Consider the following 21496-nt stretch of genomic DNA (forward strand, 5'->3'; position numbering starts at 1 on the left):
AGCTTCAACCCTTGCCCCATTGACGAAATGCTGCATTCCTCTGCCTGTTTTACAAGTATTTTAATAGTGGATACTCCCACGAACTACTTTGCCTTGTACGCCCTCGATGTAAATCCCCCCCCTACAAACAGCAAAGTCCCACCCCTATACAGTAGAGATCCCTAGATGTAAGAAAGCCTTCTACTTTAATAGTTTCTTCCTCAGAACTGCTAAACTTTGAATTCCCTTCCAGTTTCCTGCTTCCCCAACTGTACTGACATACATAAGTTAAAGTGTAATGTAAACAGGCATCTTGCTGCTCAACTCCCTACATAGTATTCCTGCAACTCAAGTCCCTGATAGTAGCCTCCTACATCAAAGTGGCACTGTGCCTTGTTTGGGGTGAAAATGTAATTAAAAATATATAGGGGGGGGGGTCTAGACAAGAATCTCCCCGCCCCCAAATCAAGGAAACAGGGAAACCGCAAATGCGAAGCATAACGCAAATGCACAAACGTTAATTTCTTTGGGTTTGTATTACCGTACACAGAGATACGAAAAAGTTGTCAAAAAGCAAATATATGTTATCAAAGGCAAGATAAGTTACTTGTCTACCTAATTGGATATGTTTTTAGTGTTTTATTTAATGTAACATGTTTATTCGGCTCGAAAAACAGTGGTTACCGATGTATTGGAAAATTTAAAATGGCGCCCGCTCGACTCTCTCTTTGACACGGTAAGTTTGGGAAAAGGAGTTAAAAATAGAAAACTAAACAAAATACTGTTAGAAACTTGCTCAATATATGTTACCGTGACATAGGCTGGCATATATTTGGTGTGTTTTTCACAGTATTTTGTCTAGTTATTTATTTTTAACTCCTTTTCCCAAACTTACCGTGTCAAAGAGAGAGAGAGTCGGGCGCCATTTTTAACTTTCCAATACATTGGTAAACATTGTTTTTCGAGCTGAATAAACATGTTACATTAAATAAAAACACTAAAATCATATCCAGTTATGTAGAAAAGTAACTTATCTTGCCTTTAATAACATTTATTTGTTATATATTTGTTTTTTGACAACTTTTTCGAATCTTTGTGTACAGTAATACAAACCCATTTTTTTAAAGAAAAAAAAAACAAAAACAACATTAACCCAACCACAACCACTAATCCTAAGTCCCAATGGTGTTGCGTTGCGACCCCAGAGAGTTAGTAGTTGGGTTAATGAAAGGTACCAATCATACAGATTCTACATTCGGTTTCGTGACGGCAATATAAATAACTTGGTACTAGTGCAGTGATCCGGACGTAAATAATAACGTTATTATTTAAAAAAGCCATTCTTAACATGGGGAGGGGAGGGTGTTTTGTCTATACTTCAACCTTATAATTGAATAAAAAAATATATCATAAAACTTTAATTAAACTTGGAAATACGATTTAAAAAAAATAGCGCGGATCACTCGCTGCACGCTGCAGTCTGCACTAGCACCAATAACTTATATTTATACTAAAAATCAAAATTAAAATTTTAATTTTAAATTAGGTTGAACAGGGTGTTTATTCACGCTGTTAGAAATTGTTACGGTATCAGAATGGCAATAAATGATATATATATATATATATATATATATATATATATATATATATTAGTTTAATCTTAGAAATAAATCAAACAGAGGTTTGAAGCGAAATTATTTTCATAACTTTTTCTTTTAATTATTCTTCAAGATGTAAACAATGAACACGTCTTGTTGCTCTTTTCACGTTTTGAAAACATGGCAGCATAAAAGTTATGGAAACATTGTTGGGCTTCTTAAGCTCTTACCAGGGTAGATTGGAAGTATCTTTGCTTGTTGTTTTGTCCATTTTCATAATTTCGTCGCTGGAAGAAGAAGAAGACATTAGGAAATTGTGTGCGCGTAATTTTTTTTAATTTTCTTTCCCGGCAATTTCTTTTTTCTCCAACTCTCGCCGGCTGTTCTCGCGCTACCGAGATTCTCGCGAGATCTCAGAGCAGCCAGAGTCAAGATGGCGGATAAGATTTCGGAAGAGTTTTCACAGTTTGCACTAAGGTGTTAATCACTTGTTTTTCCGGGTTTCCTTTTGCCGATGGAGACGAGTAATTTCGCCCTGGTGGACTAAGCCCCCTTCCCCGTCCCCACCCCCAGAAAAATACTGCTATGGCATGTTGAAGTGTGAAGATCGAAAATGTCTTGCGATTCAGAAAAGGAGGGGTCTGTCGAACACGCTATCCAGACCTGTAGTACAGTTCAAAGTATGATAGACTTCACTGCCAAACACTTGTACGGCCTTCGTACCCAGTGTGCACCCAACGAACAAATCACTCAGAAGGAGATACGAGATACAGAGGTAAGTGAGATACACACACACGGGGGGGGGGTAATCAAATAGTTTCTTTTTTGATTATATATACACCCTGTTACCCAATGGTATTTATGATGACGGTTTTCTAGTTTATCTAGAGAAAAGCAAACTAATGAAGTAGTCAAGTTGTTAGTGCAAAACGCAAGTGTAGTGTCTCCTCCTCTTCTTCTTCTTCTTACCCAACAAGCCAGAACACCCTGATCCCACCCGTGAGTACTTTCTTTTCCATTCTAATAATGAAGTGTGCTATTTGTACAGTACACCACTAAATGGGAGAATGGGTCTTTTCTTTTTCTTCTTTTTTAACATGGCTCTTCGCACTACTGCACCTTTACCTGGGGTATCCACTTTTTATTACACACATACAAACACACACACACATTACTTTCCAAATTCTAATTCCGTTTATATGGTTATTATAGAGTACCTTACTAACCACACAGAAACTATATTTAATATAGTCTCCATGTAAATAGGTTTCAATTCTGTACACATTGTTTTGGGTTTAACTGTTTTTGACAAATGTGAACGTGAACGACTCGACGTTTACTTTTGAAAAACTTAAGCTAACACGCACTTATTATTATATACAATGTATCTTATATTATCAGTTAATGTATTTATGTGGGGGTAAGCTAAGAGATCATTATGATTTTTGGTGCTAATGCACTTACTGATCCGCGCTATTTTTTTAATCGTATTTCCAAGTTTAATTAAAGTTTTATGGGTTTTTTTTTATTTTATTCAATTGTAAAGTTAAAGTACAGAATAGGTACGAAAAACACCCTTCCCTCTCCATGTTAAGAATGGCTTTTTAAATAACATTATTTCAGCACGGATCAATAAGTGCACTGACTGCATGAGTACCCCTGATTTTTAATATATCTGCTATGCTTAAGAGAAGTAAAGTTGACTATATTTACTTTAATGGAAAAGGGAATTAGTAGACCTAGACCTCTGATTTTGATGAAATTTTAACCATGTATATTATATAAGAATTACTGAATATTCCAGAATTTTAGTTTCATCGGGGTATTTTATAGAGTTGTGTAATACGGACACACTCTTCTTTTGAAAATGTAGATATTTTCAATTTTCATTAATTTAATCCATAGTTATTAGACACAAATTAAGCAAGATTCTCTGAATTTCAATTTCTCCTTAAGGCCTCTTAAGCTTAAGCACAAAAATATTAGACATTTTTCTAGAATTAAAATCATGCTGCTTTTGCGGAATTTAAATCAAACCGCCTTTTACCGATCTTAGGGTTAAGTTAGATTTAAATAAATAAAAAAGTAACATTTCGGTTCGAATTCTGTAAATATTTAAATATTTGAATAGAATTTTAATTAGAATTGGAATAGTGAGTGGCATATTGTATATTAAATTTGATCTTATTGGGCGCGCAAACAGTTCCGTTCAATGAATTTATTTTATTAAACGAGCAGAATACTCATACCAGGATGGGCATTCTGCTCGTTATATATATATATATATATATATATATATATATATATATATATATATAACTAAAACTCGTGTCCAGATGTTTTCACCATTAGTTTAAGCATTTGTTTTATTTCTAGACCTCAAAACATTACACGAGTTTCAATTTGAAGTTCAGGGAACGATCAAATGTTTTGTTTTTAATGATATTGTTGTTATTCCATCTGATTGTAGAGTTCCAGTCCACTGCAGTGCACTGACTGCACTATATATATATATATATATATATATATATATATATATATATATATATATATATATATATATTACCCCCGCCCGAACTGATTAGATCTGTGTAGTATCTGTTCTGATACTACACTTCATTTGTTCTGTCCTCAAATCAGTTAAGGTGAAATCCTTCTAGACTGAGGCAATTTTATTTTTTGAGTCGGCTGTTTCAACTCTGTCATGTGTCTAGATTTGCCCTTGCGGCGAGGCAAGTAAATAGGGACTAGATATATTTAACAAAAATAAAAAAGCATTTTTAAAATTTTTATTTTAATGTTTGCTTTACCATTAAAGCAATTCAGTTTAGGGTACCTACCTGTGTGCAGTTGCAGTTTACAAACCGTGCTCTTATTTTGATATGATTTTCGAGTTAAAATTCAATTTTTAAGGTATCTTTAATTTATTAAATTGTTAAGTGAAAGTAAAGTTAAAAAGCATCCCCCTCTCATGTTAAGAATGGTTTTCTAAATAATAACGTTATTATATTTCAGCACAGTATTCTGCATAAATTACTGTTTTGTTTATTTGAATGAAAAAATGTTTTTGATGATTTTTTTAATAACTGTTCTACTGGTGATTCTTTACTTTTTAATGTGATTTTTAAAAAAGTTAGATGGTTGATCTAACGCTAGGAATCTTTTAAAAACTAAAATGAATTCCATTGAAATTGAAAGTTAGGAAAAGGGAAGAAATAACGAATAAAATATCTCGTGCAATCGTGCATATTTTTCGCTATGCGTAACTTTAATTAATAAACATATTGATATTTTGGTATTTTTTTTTTTTTTTTTACGAGAGTACCCAGCGTAGTATAAATATCCCCAACCTTCCCATGTTAAGAAGGGCTTTCGAGGATGGAGATGTTTATTTCCGAAAGCCGTTCTTAACATGGAGAAGTTTGGGGTGTCTTCGTTGAGTAAAAAAAAAAAAAAAATACCGATATGTTTTTAAATATATTTTTTATATATTTTATATGGAAACTTAATGATTTATTTAATAAAAACAACAACGAATAGTTAATTAATAAAATGTCCTTTTCTTAAACGAATATGCAAACATCAGGAAGTTTAATTATTTATTTTATTTACTATTAATCCAAAAAAAAAAAAATGAAAAAAAAAGAACGTTACTTATTCAGAATTCAGACCGTGCTATTTTTTTAGATAGGATTTTCAAGTTAAATTCAATTTTTAAGGTATTTTTGTTCAAATCGTTAGATGAAAGTACAGAATAGTTAATAAAGCTCCCATCTTTAAGTAGATTAGTCATTAAGTGATTTCGTTTTGGTGATTGTGACTAGTTAAGTAATGTTAATGTTGGGTTCAGTTACTCCCCCACCTTTTTTTTTTTTTTTAAATTATTTTTTGCTTTGTACCACATTTCATGTATAAATAATACATTAAATTTTATTATTTATTTATTTATTTATTTACTCATAAATAATAACAAAGCCCCCCTTCCCATAATGGATTTCTAAATAATAACGTTATTATTTTTAGCACGATCCGTATTCTGCGTAAGTACTGGAATAAATAAATAAATAAATGAACGTATTTAATAATAATAATAATAATAATAATAATAATAATAATAATAATAATTTTTAAACCTGAATATTTAAAATTATTTTTCTTTGAGACTTCCAACCGGCAATATGTCCCCACCCGAACAACGCCGGGTAAATTCAGATAGATAAAAAAAAAAATGTTTTCTTTTGTTTCTTGTGGTTAATTAAATTTGTTTATACTTCATAGTTGACGGGAACTCGTTGCCATAAATAATCGTCTATTTTTGTTAGGGGAGGGTCATCATTAAAAAAAAAAAAAAAAAAAAAAAAAATGAATCCGATCCCGTCGTCATATTCGTCCCGAGTTCCCTACTAAACGGCGGCGCACTACAACAACCACTTTATTAACTTCTTCAATCATCGTCGAATGTGTGTGCATGCCATGTCGTTCTGTGTTGGTTTCGATTAGTTTTTGCTGTCTCACCTACAATCACTGTTTCGTACAAGGAATTTAATTATATAATCTCTATCTATATTTAAAAAAAAATGTGTGATCAGTTATCGTGTATCTGTTTATACGTTTCTCACCTCTACGTGACTTGCACAATATTATTTTATTTACCATAATAATTAATCGGGGATTAGAAATGTAATAATGTAAAGTAGCTTACCCCAAAAATATGTTTTTTAAAGTTCCTATTAAAAAATAATTGGTACTCATGCAGAATACGGACCGTGCTGATGCTGAAATAGCTTATTTAGAAACTCATTCTTAACATGGCGGGGGGGGGTAGTTAGAAAACAGTGTTTTCTAACTATTCTCTACTTTCACTTATCTGTTCTTCAGATGCTGCACTTCTATTTCTTGTTCTCTTTCGGTGGAGGAGAAATCCTTCACGACTGAGACAATTTTTATTTTTGTACCTTTTCTCCACGTTAAAAAACGACCCTGGTGTCTAACTCTGTCCTGTGGGGAGGCATAGTAAATAGGTACTTTCACTTAACAATTTAATAAATAAATAAAAGATATCGTAAAACTTGAATTTAAGTTGGAAATACTATTTAAAAGTAATAGTGCGCCAGTGCGGTAAAAAAAAGTGCATAAGTACAAAAACATTATCTAAAAAATAGCACGGGTTAGGTATCATCGTTTTAATCGGTGATTAAAAATGCAATAGCTTAATCCAAAATAACTTTCTTTTTTTTTTTTTTAATAAATTCCTATTAAAAATAGTTCGCAGTGCACTGCACTGCAGTATGTGCTTGTTTAACAATATGTCGTTTTAAGCAAAAACATTATTACGTACTTAATTGTCATTTCGAAAATAGTAATATATTCAAAACTTATGAAAAGCACCGAATAGTAATACGGACTGTGCTGAAATAACATTATTTAGAAATCCATTTTTAACATGGGAAGGGAGAGCGTTTTGTAACTGTTCTGTACTTTCACCTAACAATTTGATAAACAAAACACCGTAAAAATTGAATTTAATTTGAAAAATTATTAAAGTAGCATGATCCGTATTCTGCATTACGAAATGGATTCCAACTGATTTCTTCGTAAGAAAAAATAATGCATTTTTTCTTTTTGTTAATAGTAAAAAAACAAAAACAAAACTGCATTACTTTGTGACCCTTTGAAATTTGAAAGGAATTTAGAAGCATTTAGAGTCGTGTTCCGATTTGCTTACGTTCCCACGAGAGCTGAGTTATAGACACAAGGTCGGTTTTTAATGTGAGGGAAAATCTAGCTCCTTACAGGAATGGGACAGAAATTAAAATTGCCACAGTCTAGAAAGATGTCTCATGCATGCACTGACCGTGATCAGAACAGATGCCACACTTAGCTCCTGGACAAAAATTACAACTCATGCCTGGCTTAATTTTTAAAAAAATATTCGTGTTAAAAGATTGAAAGTCTTGGAAGCCATTTTATCGAGATTCAAACATTACTATAACAAAATGATTTATAATTTTATAAGGCATTTATTCAATTAATAATTTAATCATCAAATTTAACTTTCTGAATTTTCTTTTTATTAATAATTGGGGTGAGGGGGGAAAAAAACTTCGTAAAAAGAAAAAAAAAAAAAAAAAAAAAAGACGTGAAGCAAAAATTAAAGTGAAAAGAACTCCGGACAACGCCGTTTAGGTAGAACTATATTAGGTAATTTTTAGTCGTCGCTTAAAAAAAGAAATGGAGAAATAATGACTTTCACTTTTTTTTTTATTTGCGTGTCAACCTGTAGCACGTCATAAAAATGTCAACGTTACACAAACATGTCGGTGTAATTCAATCTGTTCCTTAAAAATTACAGGTTTCTCATTTTTTTTAAAAAATATTTTTAATTCCTATCCATTTGATAAAAAAAATATTGTTTTTTATAAATAAAACTATTCTTATCCCCCCCCCCCAAATATGTTAACTTTCGTGCCGGTAGTTTCGTGATATTTTTCATTTTTTATTTATTTTTTAAGAAAATAATTTGTCGCTTCTTCAAATCGTGTTTATGATTTTTTAAACATGTCTTTTAAAATTGAAGGTTTGTGCAGATCGTTCCCATTAACCGACAATATTTGCTCGATAAAATCTGTTAAACGAATTACAAGAGCCGAGATGCAATCACACAAAATTAAATTCGGGTTCCTGAAATGAAAAAGAAAACAAGCATACAAAAATAAAAAATGCTGATTTATTTATATCGTATTTATTTGATACATTTGTTTTCTGTAAATTGTGGCTTTTAATTTTTACATTTTAGTGTTTCTTTGTCTCCATACTACCTCAAGTACCCGTTTCTAAAAATGATTTCAAAGTGTCTTCGACTCTTGTAAGGTGAACCATTCCTTGAATTTCATATGCCATGACACAAAGGCTACAACAAACACCTAAAAAAAAAATAAGCGTATATAATGTTTTTATGTATTATTTTAATAATACATAAAAAGCAAGTTTACAAAAAAAAAGAAAAAAAAATGACTGCGTTACTAAAAAAGAATCTAAAAAATATCAAATTGTAATATTTATGGAAAAAAAAACTAAAAACTAACTAAATACAATGTAAATAAATCAGTTTTTGCTTTAGTTTCGTTTTTCGTTTCCCTAACTCTAGGTTTTATTTTGTATCATCACCTTTCGGCTGTTGTCATAACTCGTTACCAGAGTTTTTTACCAAGCTAATATTGACATGTTGATGCTTGTACCAATCAGCCATGGGGGTTGATCGGTACAAGCACGACATGGTAAACTCTGCATCTAGGCCTGATATATTGCTTTCAATCTTGTCAAATCCCTCACAACAAAAGCAAATCGAGAAAGAACCCTTATTTGCTCACGATTAGGATAAATTCTATCTTTTTTTTTTTTTTTACTCACACGAAAAAGATTAAAATATAACTTTTATTTTATTAATTTAAATTGTTAAACTTAATCTGAAATTATTGTTTTTTTTTTTTTGTTTTTTTTTTATCCATGTGAGATTATTTCGTGTTTAATCTCATTAATTACATGAAGATTTAATATATCTTAAATCGCTGTTGAATAGTCACATTTGGAAATAAAAGTGCATCAACAATGATAAAAAATAATTCAATTACAATAAAAAAAAAAAGTATTATTTGGACTTTTTAGACTTCTATTCTCATTTTAGTTATTTTTTTCATAAAGTCTCAGCCAATGTACACTTTTTCAGGTGTATCTTGTTGAACTTGACAGCTTTCTAGTGAATTTTGGAATCTTTTAAAGTTTCACCTGAAGAAGGTCGGAGGTTATGAAACGTTATGAACATAACAACCAAAATGAGAATAATAGTTATAAAAAATCCAGATAAAAAATTAATTCTTCACTCTAAAATTTCAAAAACTTAAAAAACAAAAACATTGTTGCGATTATTAGTAGGGCTGTGACAACAGCATATTCTTTTCATTGTTTTGACTCTTGAGTATATATCCGTTAATATTTTATGTTTTTATATAGACTGATGTGGTTCTCAATTGTAACTGTCAGATATATACTTGAGAGCCAAAAGAATGTTCTGTGGTCACAGCCCTACTTATTAGTAATTGCTTAGATTTTCTGTTTCAATTCGTTTTCTATGAAAGAAACCTTTCATCTGCTGATCAGAAATCAAAGTTAAGCCTTAAAAAAAAATAAGATGTCGGGAAAGGTAAAATGATGAGATTAACATTAGCGGGGAGGGATCTGATGAATTGATTTGTAATCCTCTTTATTTTCAACTTTAGGGGAGCAATAGTCCCTGTTTACACCCCTCCACTTCCTACACACACAAGGACAAAGTTTGGAAGTTCACTTCCCTAAAAAAGCAGTACCATGGATTGAAACAATTTTCTAGGATTTCTATTCCTTTCTTTCTTTTAAGAACTACAAAAATGATTCTCAACCACTGATTGCCATGATAAATGACAACCTACCTGAACACCCATCCTACAAACTCCTCTGCTTAACATTCCCAGGCAACATAAATTGGAACAAATACATTAAGGACATTGCCAAGGCTGCTGCAAAAAAGATGGGCTCTATCAACTATCCTAGAAAATTATTCAGACCAGAGAGTATCCTATATCTTTACAAAGCCACAATTCACCCATGCATGGAATATTGTTACCACAGATGGGCTGGTGCATCTACCAATAATCTTTCACTCAGGGTCTAAAAAAAAAAAAAAGTCTCAAATCTAATAGGTCCCACACTATCAGCCAACTTAAACCGCTGTCCCAACATTGTAATGTTGCATCCCTGTGCCTGTTTTACAAGAATGGAATGTGTTTTGATAAACCTCAACACTTATGCCACTCGATGTACATACTCCCGAGTAACCTGACAAGCAGCAAAATCTCACTACTTGACTGTTGAGGTCTCTAGATGCCGTAAAGCCTTCTACTTTAATAGTCCCCCCCCCCTTGAACTGCTAGACTTTGAAATGCTCTCCCTGTTTCCCTTACTGTACTAATCTGCAGAAGTATAAATGTAATGTGAACAAACATCTTGCTGCTCAACTCCTGTTGAACACTATCTCAAATAGTAGTCCCTTGTGTTTCAAGTGGTAACATGCATTATTTAGAGTGATAAAGAGTAAAAAAAAAAATTCCTCTGATGACAGGATACTATACATTAGTAGTTTTATTACTTTTTTAAGGTTTAACCTGTAGGTTTGGACTCTACACCAGTTGGACTCTGACTCCTAGAATTTCCTAAATTCTGACTTCAAACATTTTATTTTAAAATTTTCCAGCATTCAGACTGTCTGCTGATTCTTTGGAGAATAGAAAAAATCTGACTTTTTCTATTATTATTATTATTATTATTATTACTAGCAGGACATGTGGAGGGGACTCATTCATATGTAATATATTGATGTAGATGTTCAGCATAAATAGAGACGCTCTGATATTATTGTACCTATTTACTATGCCTCCCCACGGGACAGAGTTAGACACCAGGGTCGTTTTTTAACGTGGAGAAAAGGTACAAAAATAAAAATTGTCTCAGTCGTGAAGGATTTCTCCTCCACCGAAAGAGAACAAGAAATAGAAGTGCAGCATCTGAAGAACAGATACTACACTTTGATCTTGATATTATTGTAGCTCTTTTGTTTAAACTGCAAAAGTATTTATCTAAGCTAGCAGGGATGCCCGGCATAGCCCGGTCATAGAGTATACTTAAATATAATATTTTGATTCTTGCAGATTTTGTATATATTATTATAGAGTTAATGTTCCAATGGTTTTTATATACTATAAAGTTGCGATTTCAAAAATAAAAAAAATATATCCATATGACTTGGATGCAACAGCTTGAATCGAAATCAAAACCAAGACTTATAAAAAAATATATGTATAAATATATGACTTGAGTTCTTTCAGCTATAATCGAATCCAAAACCAAAACTTATGAAGAAACCTTGGTGGTTGAGCCTTTCTTTTACTTTGGCGCCTATTTCAGCCAGATGAGGCCTGATCTAATCAATAGGCTGGTCATGTTATAAGTTCATCTCCAACACTAATATTCAATCTAATTCATTAAAAAAGCAAAACATTATTTCTTTTTATTTTTTTCCTCAAATAGATATTAGTACGTGGTGGCTGAGAGTCAATGATACAAAAAACATTACTCAATCAATTTTTAAATGTTTTCAAGGAGTAATATATTTTAGGAGTAGTATCACTGAGGAGTGAACCCCTGCAACAAATATGGATATGGTTTAAGTCGAAGAATATTACTGCAACACTGCACCCTTTATGCTGAATGAAGTGAGAGATGATTTGCGCCACTTGTGAAACAACAAGGCATCTAATGAGGATGGAATATTGGCAGAAATCTACATCACCATGTTTGAGGTGCTTGCCCTGTGGATTCGAAGAGTCTTCAAGGCAATTTACTACACTGAAACATTTCCCTTATGTTTGAGCAAGACAGTGCTTCTTCCATTCTTCAAAAAAGGACGAGAAGAAAATCTGCTCAAATTACCGGGGAATAAGACCCATTGATGTTGCGGTAAACACCTTTACTTGTTCTCCTGCTGCATCAATTCCAAATTTTCTGTGATTCTCGAACACACCCTTCTCAAGGCGACTTTCGACCAGGCAGGGGTTGTACTGATCAGATCTTCAATCTCCAGCGTACCCTTGAAAATCATTGGCCATTTTAGCGACCCATAGTCCTTTGCTTTGTTGACTTCACAGCTACCTTAAACTCTATTGATCGAAGTTTGCTCTGGCAAATCATGCATGCAGATTACCTGTGATGAAATGAAAATATCATATTCCAAAAAGCACTTACATTAATCAAGTAGTTTTATTTTTAAATAAGGAAATCAAATATCTAAAGAAACAGGGAAATAATTCAACAGTAATTCATACTTACTAAATTGTATTTGCCTTTTCCATAGTGAGAAATGCAACACGGGTTAGAAAATGGAATTTGCACAGCAAAATTTTTTGTGGATTGTTGAAAGCTACTATTGATCTTTGAGGGTCTGTATGGGCCTACACTAAAGAGTCGGAGATATTTGAGGTGAGGTTGTGCTCTTTTCCCCACTCTTTTCTACTATGCAATCAATTATATCCTTACCAAAGCCCTTCAAGATCATGAGAGTGTTGCAATACTCAACCAAGTATAGACTCGGTTGTAACTTAGGGATGTGCAAAAATGCCTCCAAAACAAAGGTCATGTCCTTGCTGATTGGCCAGTCACACTGGACGGAATTCACCTGGATAATATGGATTCCTTTGTCTACCTTGGATCTACTATCACGCTAACTAGACAGGCAGTGGCTGAGATTGGACAGTGAATAGAAACTGCACAGTCCACTTTTTTCATCTCGACTGGTCTCTATGGTCCTGACGAGAAATACGCTTTAACATGAAAGGAACGCATCTATCAGATGATGGTGAGAACCATCCTTCTCTATCGCTGTGAAATGTGGCTTATGAGAGCAACGAATCTGAGTAAATTGGAAGTCTTAGACAACTGTCTTGGCAGCATTCTGAGTTTCTGCCGTGGAGATCGTGTTCCAGTTTCTACTCTCTGCTATCCATCCTTCTTCAATGTCTTCTCCAGAGGTTTGAACATGCAGCTTGTCAACCAGAGGGAGAACTCATTCACAAGATCCTGTTTTTGCACTCTGCCTGGTTGGTGCAAACTTGTCAGTTAGCAGCTGAAGACTTGAATGACAACAATTAAGGACAAATTGATGGTACTATCAAGCCCACAAGTAGTTTGTTACCGGCAATGGGATTGGTTGGCCATATTCTGCAACCATGCCCAAGATGAAGGAAACTGAACTGCAATGGTTAGAGATGCAGCTTATGCTTAGAAGGAAGCTGGCTCAATCCGACCAGGATGATAGTCGCTGCAAGTAAAGTATGTATTATGTAATCTGTATAATGTAGTTAAGCTCATTTGATTCTCATATATTACCATTGATACATTGCGTCATACAAACACTTTATTCTGATTAACCAGGGATATTTGCAGATCATGGGATCATGGTCTTTAGATAAGTAAAATGTTAATATGTAACATTATACACTCGAGACCCAACACGTTGTAGACTTTGGAGACCAAGACAAAGAATAACTTGACTCACTTTTTTTCTGTTAGAACAATAACATTTATTTCCGGGTACTTTCCCAATAAAGCATGGTACTTATCCTCTTGAACGTGATCCTTGACCTGCGCACATGCTCTTTTTTTTTAATGTTTTTATGCTTAATGCTTTTTAAGTCCTTTATGTCGTCAAATATTTATTCATATTGTTTGGTTTGGTTGTTTTGAAGAGGAAAATATAACGTTACACACGTTTACACACTTGGGATCCAAGAGGTTGTAGACTCCATCGCAAAGAAGACCAAGACAAGGAATAACTCTACTCACATTTTTTCATTGAAAAAAGACATTTACTTTTGGGTACGTTCCCAAATCAAACGTCATCCTCTCTCTGTGTCTCTAACATGATCCTGATCCTGATTCCCAACCTGCGCACACCTTCTTTTTATATCTTTTTTCTTTTCTTCCTAACTGTGACGTCATTTCACACATGGCTCTGCATTTGCATACAGCTATCATACACACTTCCACACTTTGTTACAAATAGATTTAATTCCTTCCAGAAGATAATAAAACCAGATCAATATAATTAAGGGTAGCCATTTAAGGTGGAAGGGGTGTCTTCACTATGTATTCACCCATACTAGTTACTTAGGAAAAAAAATCAAAGAGTACTGTAAACCTAAAATTTAAGTTTTGGAAATGAAAGTCTCCAGAATTTTCCCTATATTAAAAAAAAAATAAAGATAAATCAGTATGATGTACGTACTAGTGAGAAAATCATATTTCAAAAATCATATAAATTGGTCAAGTAATTTTATTTTTATAAAGAAAATCATTTTTAAGTAATTAATGGGAATTTTTGTTACCTTGACACCTAAAATCAACAGTCCAAACCATTTCTGAAATTAACTTTTTCCTGTTGATTGCAATGTGATGCTAGTTCTGTGCAGTTCTAGGAGGTCCACCTTCTGAGGCGCCTCTGTGGGGAAATCCTAACAGGCCTGTCCAGGCCTTTTTTTTGTAGGTCAGAGTGCCTTCTTTGGGGCACTGACCCTTCAATCCCACTTTCGGACCCTTGTGTTTCATTTCTCACCTTTTCATTTTGCTTTTTAATATAGTGAAAATTCTGGATAAGAACCTAGGTTTTTAATTTATAATTAACAATGAGCAAATAACATTTTGGAATAAAAAAAAAAATAAATACTATAAATACTTTGTTTATGTAATTTCTGTCCATTAGTTGAAAAAAAAAAAACTGAATCTGTTAGTGAATTTCCATTAATACAGTATAATTAACTATTTCCCAATTCAATTTTAAAATCATATAGTGAAGCAGATGATAGTATGATTGCAAGAATTAGGAGTGGATGGAGTAAGTTCTAATTTTCTAATTACTAACCAGCAGAGTGTTATTAATTTTAACCAAGGAAAGAGTTTATCATGACCATATGCTCACGCTATAAAAATATGCATAAAATTTATCTCCCAGACTAAAACATTTTTATAAACTGCCCTAAATAGCTAGAATACTGTGGAAATGGGGTTATTTTACATTAAATTTTTATGTATGCTGATGCAGGAGGGGAGCAGATTGGGAATTTAATGAGTTAGTACAAGTTTGGAAATTAAGAGAGTATCACATGTATGTTTTTTTTTTTTTTTTTTTTTTTTTTTTTTCACGGTTTCCCCTTCCCATAGCATTTAACAACAATGGACCACAACTCAGACTCAATTCAGATTGCTGTATTAAGTCCCTTTTCAAAGATGTGGGGTGGTATGGAATGGCCTTCGCTGGAAACCCATTCAAAGAGGAAATCTGTCCATTAAAATTAAAAAGAAACAAAAGAACTTTAAATTCAATCTTGAAAAACATGTCCATCCTCTTTACAATCAAAACACTGTAATATATCTTTCTTACTTTATATTTCCTTATAACATATAAACTGATCTCAGCTGTATTTAAGAATTTAGACATATACACTACCGCATTTGACATATCAATATTTGATTTTTTCTAGCCAGTTTTTTCCCCTCTCTTCCAGCATGTTTTTCTTCTTTTTAGCAATACCAAAATGAGAAATAGGTTGGGGGCATTACTTATTGGATGGGTCTCGTGTGTGTATACATGTATTTATTCGTTATTTATACTAGCATTTTTAGCTACATATATGCATACATGGTTCAGCTGTGATTTCTTAAAAAATTTAGCATCATCAATCTCAACTGGTTGTGAAAGAAATCGCAGCTAAAGCACGTATGCACATATATAGCCAATGATGTTTTATATAAATGAAGAAAATAATGCAGCTCTAATTGTTATTTTCACTTGAGTTGTTTTTTTTTTGAAAAGATTGTCACAATAGTGACAATCTTTTCAAAAAATGCGAAAGGGATAATTCATGATTAACTGCAAATACCTATCTTCTCTTTATATTAATAAAATGAACAGTTCTTTTTTTCTTTTCCTTTTTAACTTTAAACATGTGTTACCAAATAAATTTAAAACTAAAATGCCATTAATCAATCTCTGGCAACATGGGATAGGACATGGGCTAACAAGATATATGAATAATTATTGACCCTTTTAAGTTTTCAGGGTTTATAATAGGAGTCAAATGTGTGGTGTACTGACTCTGCAGCTCTAATTATAATTCTTTATGTTAAGATTCTGGCTAGATAAACGGTATAAAAAATGTTCAATAACAACAAATTGAGAATTTTTCTTTTGAGATAAGGAATTATTTCTGTCATTTGTTTTCTTGTATCTAAGCAATTGTATTAATTATTGTAAAGTGCTGTGATGTAGTTTTACAATATTTATACCCCCCCCTTTTTTTGAATGGTAAATTAGACATCATTCATGCACGTGCTAATACATTGATATACAGTGTAATATTGCTGATACACTGGTTCGCATTAGATCACTGAAGTTAAGCAACATTGAATCAGGCCAGTATCAGATGTATGTATGAGTACCTCGACAAGAACTGCAAAACTTAACGTCGTCATCTCCCCTGATATATAAATGCAACTGGGGACCACTTGTGAATTTGATATTCCCTAGAGACTTCGAAGGAAGTCAATTGAACCCATCTAGGGTGAATGCCACTGCTTGTTTTAATACATTGTCAAAAACAATGATGAAAATTTAGTGTCATCATTCCACAATACTTTAGGATTTGGGAAAAAGTTTTATGATTTGCTACATCTTTGCACTAATGTCCAAATGATTTACAATTTCTTGCTTCAAAGTTTCTCAAATTATACCTCCAACTTTTTCTGATTTTCTACACATTTTTTTCGATTGTTTCTGACTTGTAATTTAGGTTTGAAATATTATATAAAAGAGGTGTTTGAAAAGTAATGCCTCCTATTTTTTATTCTGTCCAAATGGATCAGACACAATAACAAATTGTGTTATGATGACTGAATTTATGCATTCATGACCTGAAAGTTTCATTTCTCTGTTGCAGATATTGACAGTGTGAGACTTTAAGAAAGCAAACCTTGTCATAGACATGTGGCAGAAACAGATAAGTCAGTGACTTTCTCCATGCAAAAAAAATTGAAGTTGAATGTTTACAAAGCTGATGCAGTTGATGTCAGAACAGTTAGGAGATGGGTTTGTCGATTTCAGAATGGTGACAAAGATGTGATTGACAAAGCACACTCTGAGTGCCCATGCACAGCCACCACCCCATTGCTGGCAAAAGTGCAATGAGAATGATGGTGACTATGTAGAAAAAATAATTTTGGAGCACAAAAGATCGCCCGTCACTTACTTTAATAGTACCACTCCCATCTTCATCGCTCTTCAACTTTTTTTTAAGTTAAGACAAAATAGGATGCATTACTTTTGCAATGACCCTTGTGTGTGTGTGTGTGTGTGTGTGTGTGTGTGTGTGTGTGTGTGTGTGTGTGTGTGTGTGTGTGTATATATATATATATATATATGTATTATATTTTGGTTGTGGAGTCAAACTTTCATACTTGTAGCTCCATAGATATTCCACTTTCGTTCAGACCCAAAGATGGTATTATGTGAATCTAGAACAATCTATAAATTGATTTTAATTCCAACTAGATTAAATAATTGTGTCAAACAAAACTTTTTACTTCAATCACTATTTCGTCTTCAGAAGCTGTATAATCAAACAGTGTTTGAATATTAGTCAAAAAAGAATTTTCAGGAAAAAAATAAGAAAAAGAATAGTTTCACATGTACATAACTTTCAGTACACAAGTCAAATAATCAATGATCATATCTTTAACCTGTTTGCTTATAATTCGGTCATTTTGATTTAACTGTAGTATCAAAACCTTGTTTGATTGTATAGTCTCTGAAGATGAAACGTCTGTTGAAATAAACATTCTCTTTGATACAATCTTTTAATCTGATCAGAAGCGAAATCAATTTGTGCGTTTATGCATTAGCAAAAACTACCCACACTTCAGGCAGCAATTAATCTAGCTATAGACTTCTTTAAAAAAAGACAAAGAAACAAGGCTCTTGTTGAGAACTCTACCTATATTAAAAAACAAAAATGAAGGAAAGTCTGTATTATCTATATGTACCGTGACAAAACATAAATATATTTAAAAAATTATGTAAATTGATCAGGTAGCTAACAAATGATTTTCTTTATAAATATAAAATAAAGAAAACAATTTCTAAAGTGATTAATGAGAATTTGTAGGCATTACAACATAAATCTAGCAAGATTTAATAACTGAGTTCAAATTTTATGAGTATCAGAAAAGCAGCTGTCTTGTTTGCCATTTGGGAAACAATATTTAGAAAACAAAGCAAGATAACTGTTTTTTTTTTATTATTATTTTTGTTTATATATATATAGGGAAAATTCTGGACATGAACTAGAAACCATTTTCATTTCACATTTTTGATAATCTGGCGAAAAACAACAAAAGGATGATTGCCTTGGCATTATTTTTTAATTAGGAAATACAGCAAAGTTGTTTTATATGCTCTTTTCAATATTCAAAGTCAATTTTGTATATAAGCATAAAAATGAATCCCCATTAAAATCTGGTTATATAATAAAAGGAATAAATAAAAAAGCTGAATGTCCATTGGTCAAATTAAATAATTATATCATTTTATTTAAGTAATTTAAAATGATTACTTTGTGTTAATAAAGACAGAAAAAAAAAACTTAATGGAGATTTTTTTTTTTTTTAAATGATGAATATTTTTCTTTTGTAATTTAAAAACATAAGCGGCAGGGAATATTTTTTTCTTGTATATGCGATGATTACTATCATCATCACTGTTATAACCAACAACAATAACAAATTAAGTTGTTGGTTTGTACTCTTTTTCACCCTAAACAAGGTATATTGCCATTTGGTACATACAAGGGACTTGTGAAGATTTAAGTAGCAAGGTGTCTGTTCACATTAAATTTAAACTTCTACAGGTTAGTAAGGGAAACAGGGAGGAAATTCCAAAGTTTAGCAATCCAAGAGCAGGCTTTTCAGCATCTAGGTATCTCAGCAGTAAAGGGGTGGGATTTTGCTGATTGATTGAGAGTATGTACATTGAGAGAGCACAAGTGCTATGCGTTCATCAGATCACTTCCATTATAGTACCTGTAAATCAAGTACAGGGGTGCAACATTGTGGCAATGGGACAGAGGTTGGAGCTTGACTGATAGTGCAGGACCTATTAGATTTGAGATTCTTTTGTGGATCCTGTCTAAAAGTGAGAGACTATTGTTAGATCCACCAATCCAGATGTGACAATAATACTCCATGCATGTGCGAATGGTTACTTTGTAAAGGTATAGGATACTTTCTGGTATGAGTAATTTTCTGGCACCGTAAAGGGGGTCCACCTTCTTTGCAGGAACCTTGGCAATATTTTGATAGAAATATAGTTTGGATAAATGAAAAAAAAAAAAAATGTATTCATTTAGAAAACAAAAAGAAACTTAAGATCTATTTATTTATTTTTAGTAATTTAAAATATAAGAGGATGAGGGAGGTCATTTTTCTTTTTCATTGCAAATATAATAGTTCTGGCCATCATCAAAATTAGTTTTAAAAATAAAATATCTATTTAATTATTAAAAAAAACTATCATTGTGTTCAATGCAGTGTTTACTTTTATTTATTTTGGAGGGGGGGGTTATTTCAAGGTAATGAACATGACTGGAAGTTATCGTTTGAATTTCAAAATCATTTTGAATGTAAAACTTTTTCATTACATCATTTTAATTAATGTTATTACAACTACTACTGTTAATATTAATATGAACCAAACTATTGTGTATATATTAAAAAAATTGTAGATAAAAATTCGAAATGAATTGTGCAGAATATTAATCTATTAGAAACTTTATAAAGTTATTATGCAAATGAAACATCTGGATAAGTGTGTTTTGGGAGTGTTCTATTCGGTATATATTGGCTTTTTGAAAATATTTTTATGTATAATCGAATTAAATAAAGCCTAGGATGTTTCGACTTAAATATAGTTCAGATAAAGGGTAAAAACTTCCACATTTTTATGAAGTAGATTGAGATAAATAAAATTAGCACATTATTTATCAGTTCTAAGAAGTAGCAATACACATAAAAAATTTAAATTTCATAAAATATTTTCAATAATTGGTGGTCTAAGAAAGAATCTTTTTAAATTTTCAGACTATGACTAAAAATAAGGAAGTTGTGACTATTTTTATGCCTTGCACATTTGAATATTTTTCACTCTTTAAGACCATATGCATTTTGTCACATTTTTTACACTACTTTTCAGTAAAAATGCTATATCTTTGTTAAAACACAAGATAAAGCAATGAAATTTGCTATATAGGTGCATTTTTGTGCATAGAATCCGAATATGCTACTGAAAAGCTCCAAAAATTAATGGTTTCCAAGCAATATGCAGTAAATGTACATAAATATGTTGCAGTACCATAAAAATATCCATTTAAAAAAAAAAAAAAAAAAGAACTCAAAGTTGAATTGTAATGCATTTTATGTACAAGAAACTGAAAATTCAATACTAGGACTGTTTAAAAATGAATATCTTGCTAGATTTCTTTGGTATTATTGTAGATTAACACCTGCTAAATTGCCCCCGCCCCCCCCCTTTTTTTTTAGGCAATTACATATGAACACACTAAAAAACTTGTCAGGAAAAAAAAATTTTAATAAAAATTTAATGTAAAATAATCTTAGATTTTAGGGCCATTCTAACATTTTAGGGCAGTTAACCATATTTTTTTCTATGGAAAATAAATCCTGTGGGTCTTTTTCTTTTCTCCCCCCCCCCCCCCAAACAATCATGTGCTTTTAAGATCTTTGTAGAAGGAGGAGGCATGCCACGTAGACTTCAGATTAGTAGTAGGGGCAATTACACGTGAACACTCTGAAAACTTGACAGAAAGAAAAGAGCAAAAAAAATTATTTTAGAATGGGGGATTAGTTTCACAGATAAATTTAAGGTAATACACCATTTCCAAGCCATTCTAGTGTTTTAGAGCAGTTCATTTGTTTTTCCATGAGAGAGGGACAAATGGTGTGTGCTTTCTAGGGTCCGCACGGTCTTTTTTAGATAATTATGTGTGGTTTTAAGATGGTTTTTCCAATGATGGAGGAGGGGGTGCTTGCCACTCTGACTCAAGGTTAACAGTAGAATTTTGCAAGGGTTTTTATTTTTAATTGGGTGCTATTCAGATTTAGAGTGATTTGTACGGTCAAAGGCAATTTTTTTTTTCAGGGTGGAACTTGTCACTCAGATTTAAGGTATGACTGGTTCAAAGTTGGTACTTTTAGGAGGTGGGATTGTT

General features: G+C 32.3%; 2 protein-coding genes across 6 annotated transcripts in view; one reads left to right on the forward strand and one right to left on the reverse strand.

Moving 5' to 3' along the window:
• Window positions 1-2002, reverse strand: part of LOC145292369 (replication factor C subunit 5-like) — a 72468-nt gene extending 70466 nt beyond the window's left edge. The window contains exon 1 of the mRNA XM_080138702.1: window positions 1808-2002. Coding sequence (XP_079994828.1) covers window positions 1808-1884 — 77 coding nt within the window. The 5' untranslated portion in view covers window positions 1885-2002. The remainder of the gene's footprint in view (window positions 1-1807) is intronic.
• The window catches only part of LOC145292325 (kinase suppressor of Ras 2-like), a 169159-nt gene continuing 149635 nt past the window's right edge, over window positions 1973-21496 (forward strand). For all 5 annotated transcript variants that reach the window (XM_080138660.1, XM_080138671.1, XM_080138654.1 and 2 more), the window contains exon 1: window positions 1973-2352. In XM_080138660.1, the coding sequence (XP_079994786.1) occupies window positions 2191-2352 (162 nt within the window). In that variant the 5' untranslated portion in view covers window positions 1973-2190. The remainder of the gene's footprint in view (window positions 2353-21496) is intronic.

Source organism: Euprymna scolopes, chromosome 2, assembly GCF_053919585.1.
Source record: "Euprymna scolopes isolate OS-2025 chromosome 2, ASM5391958v1, whole genome shotgun sequence".
NCBI classification, from domain to species: Eukaryota; Metazoa; Mollusca; class Cephalopoda; order Sepiida; family Sepiolidae; genus Euprymna; species Euprymna scolopes.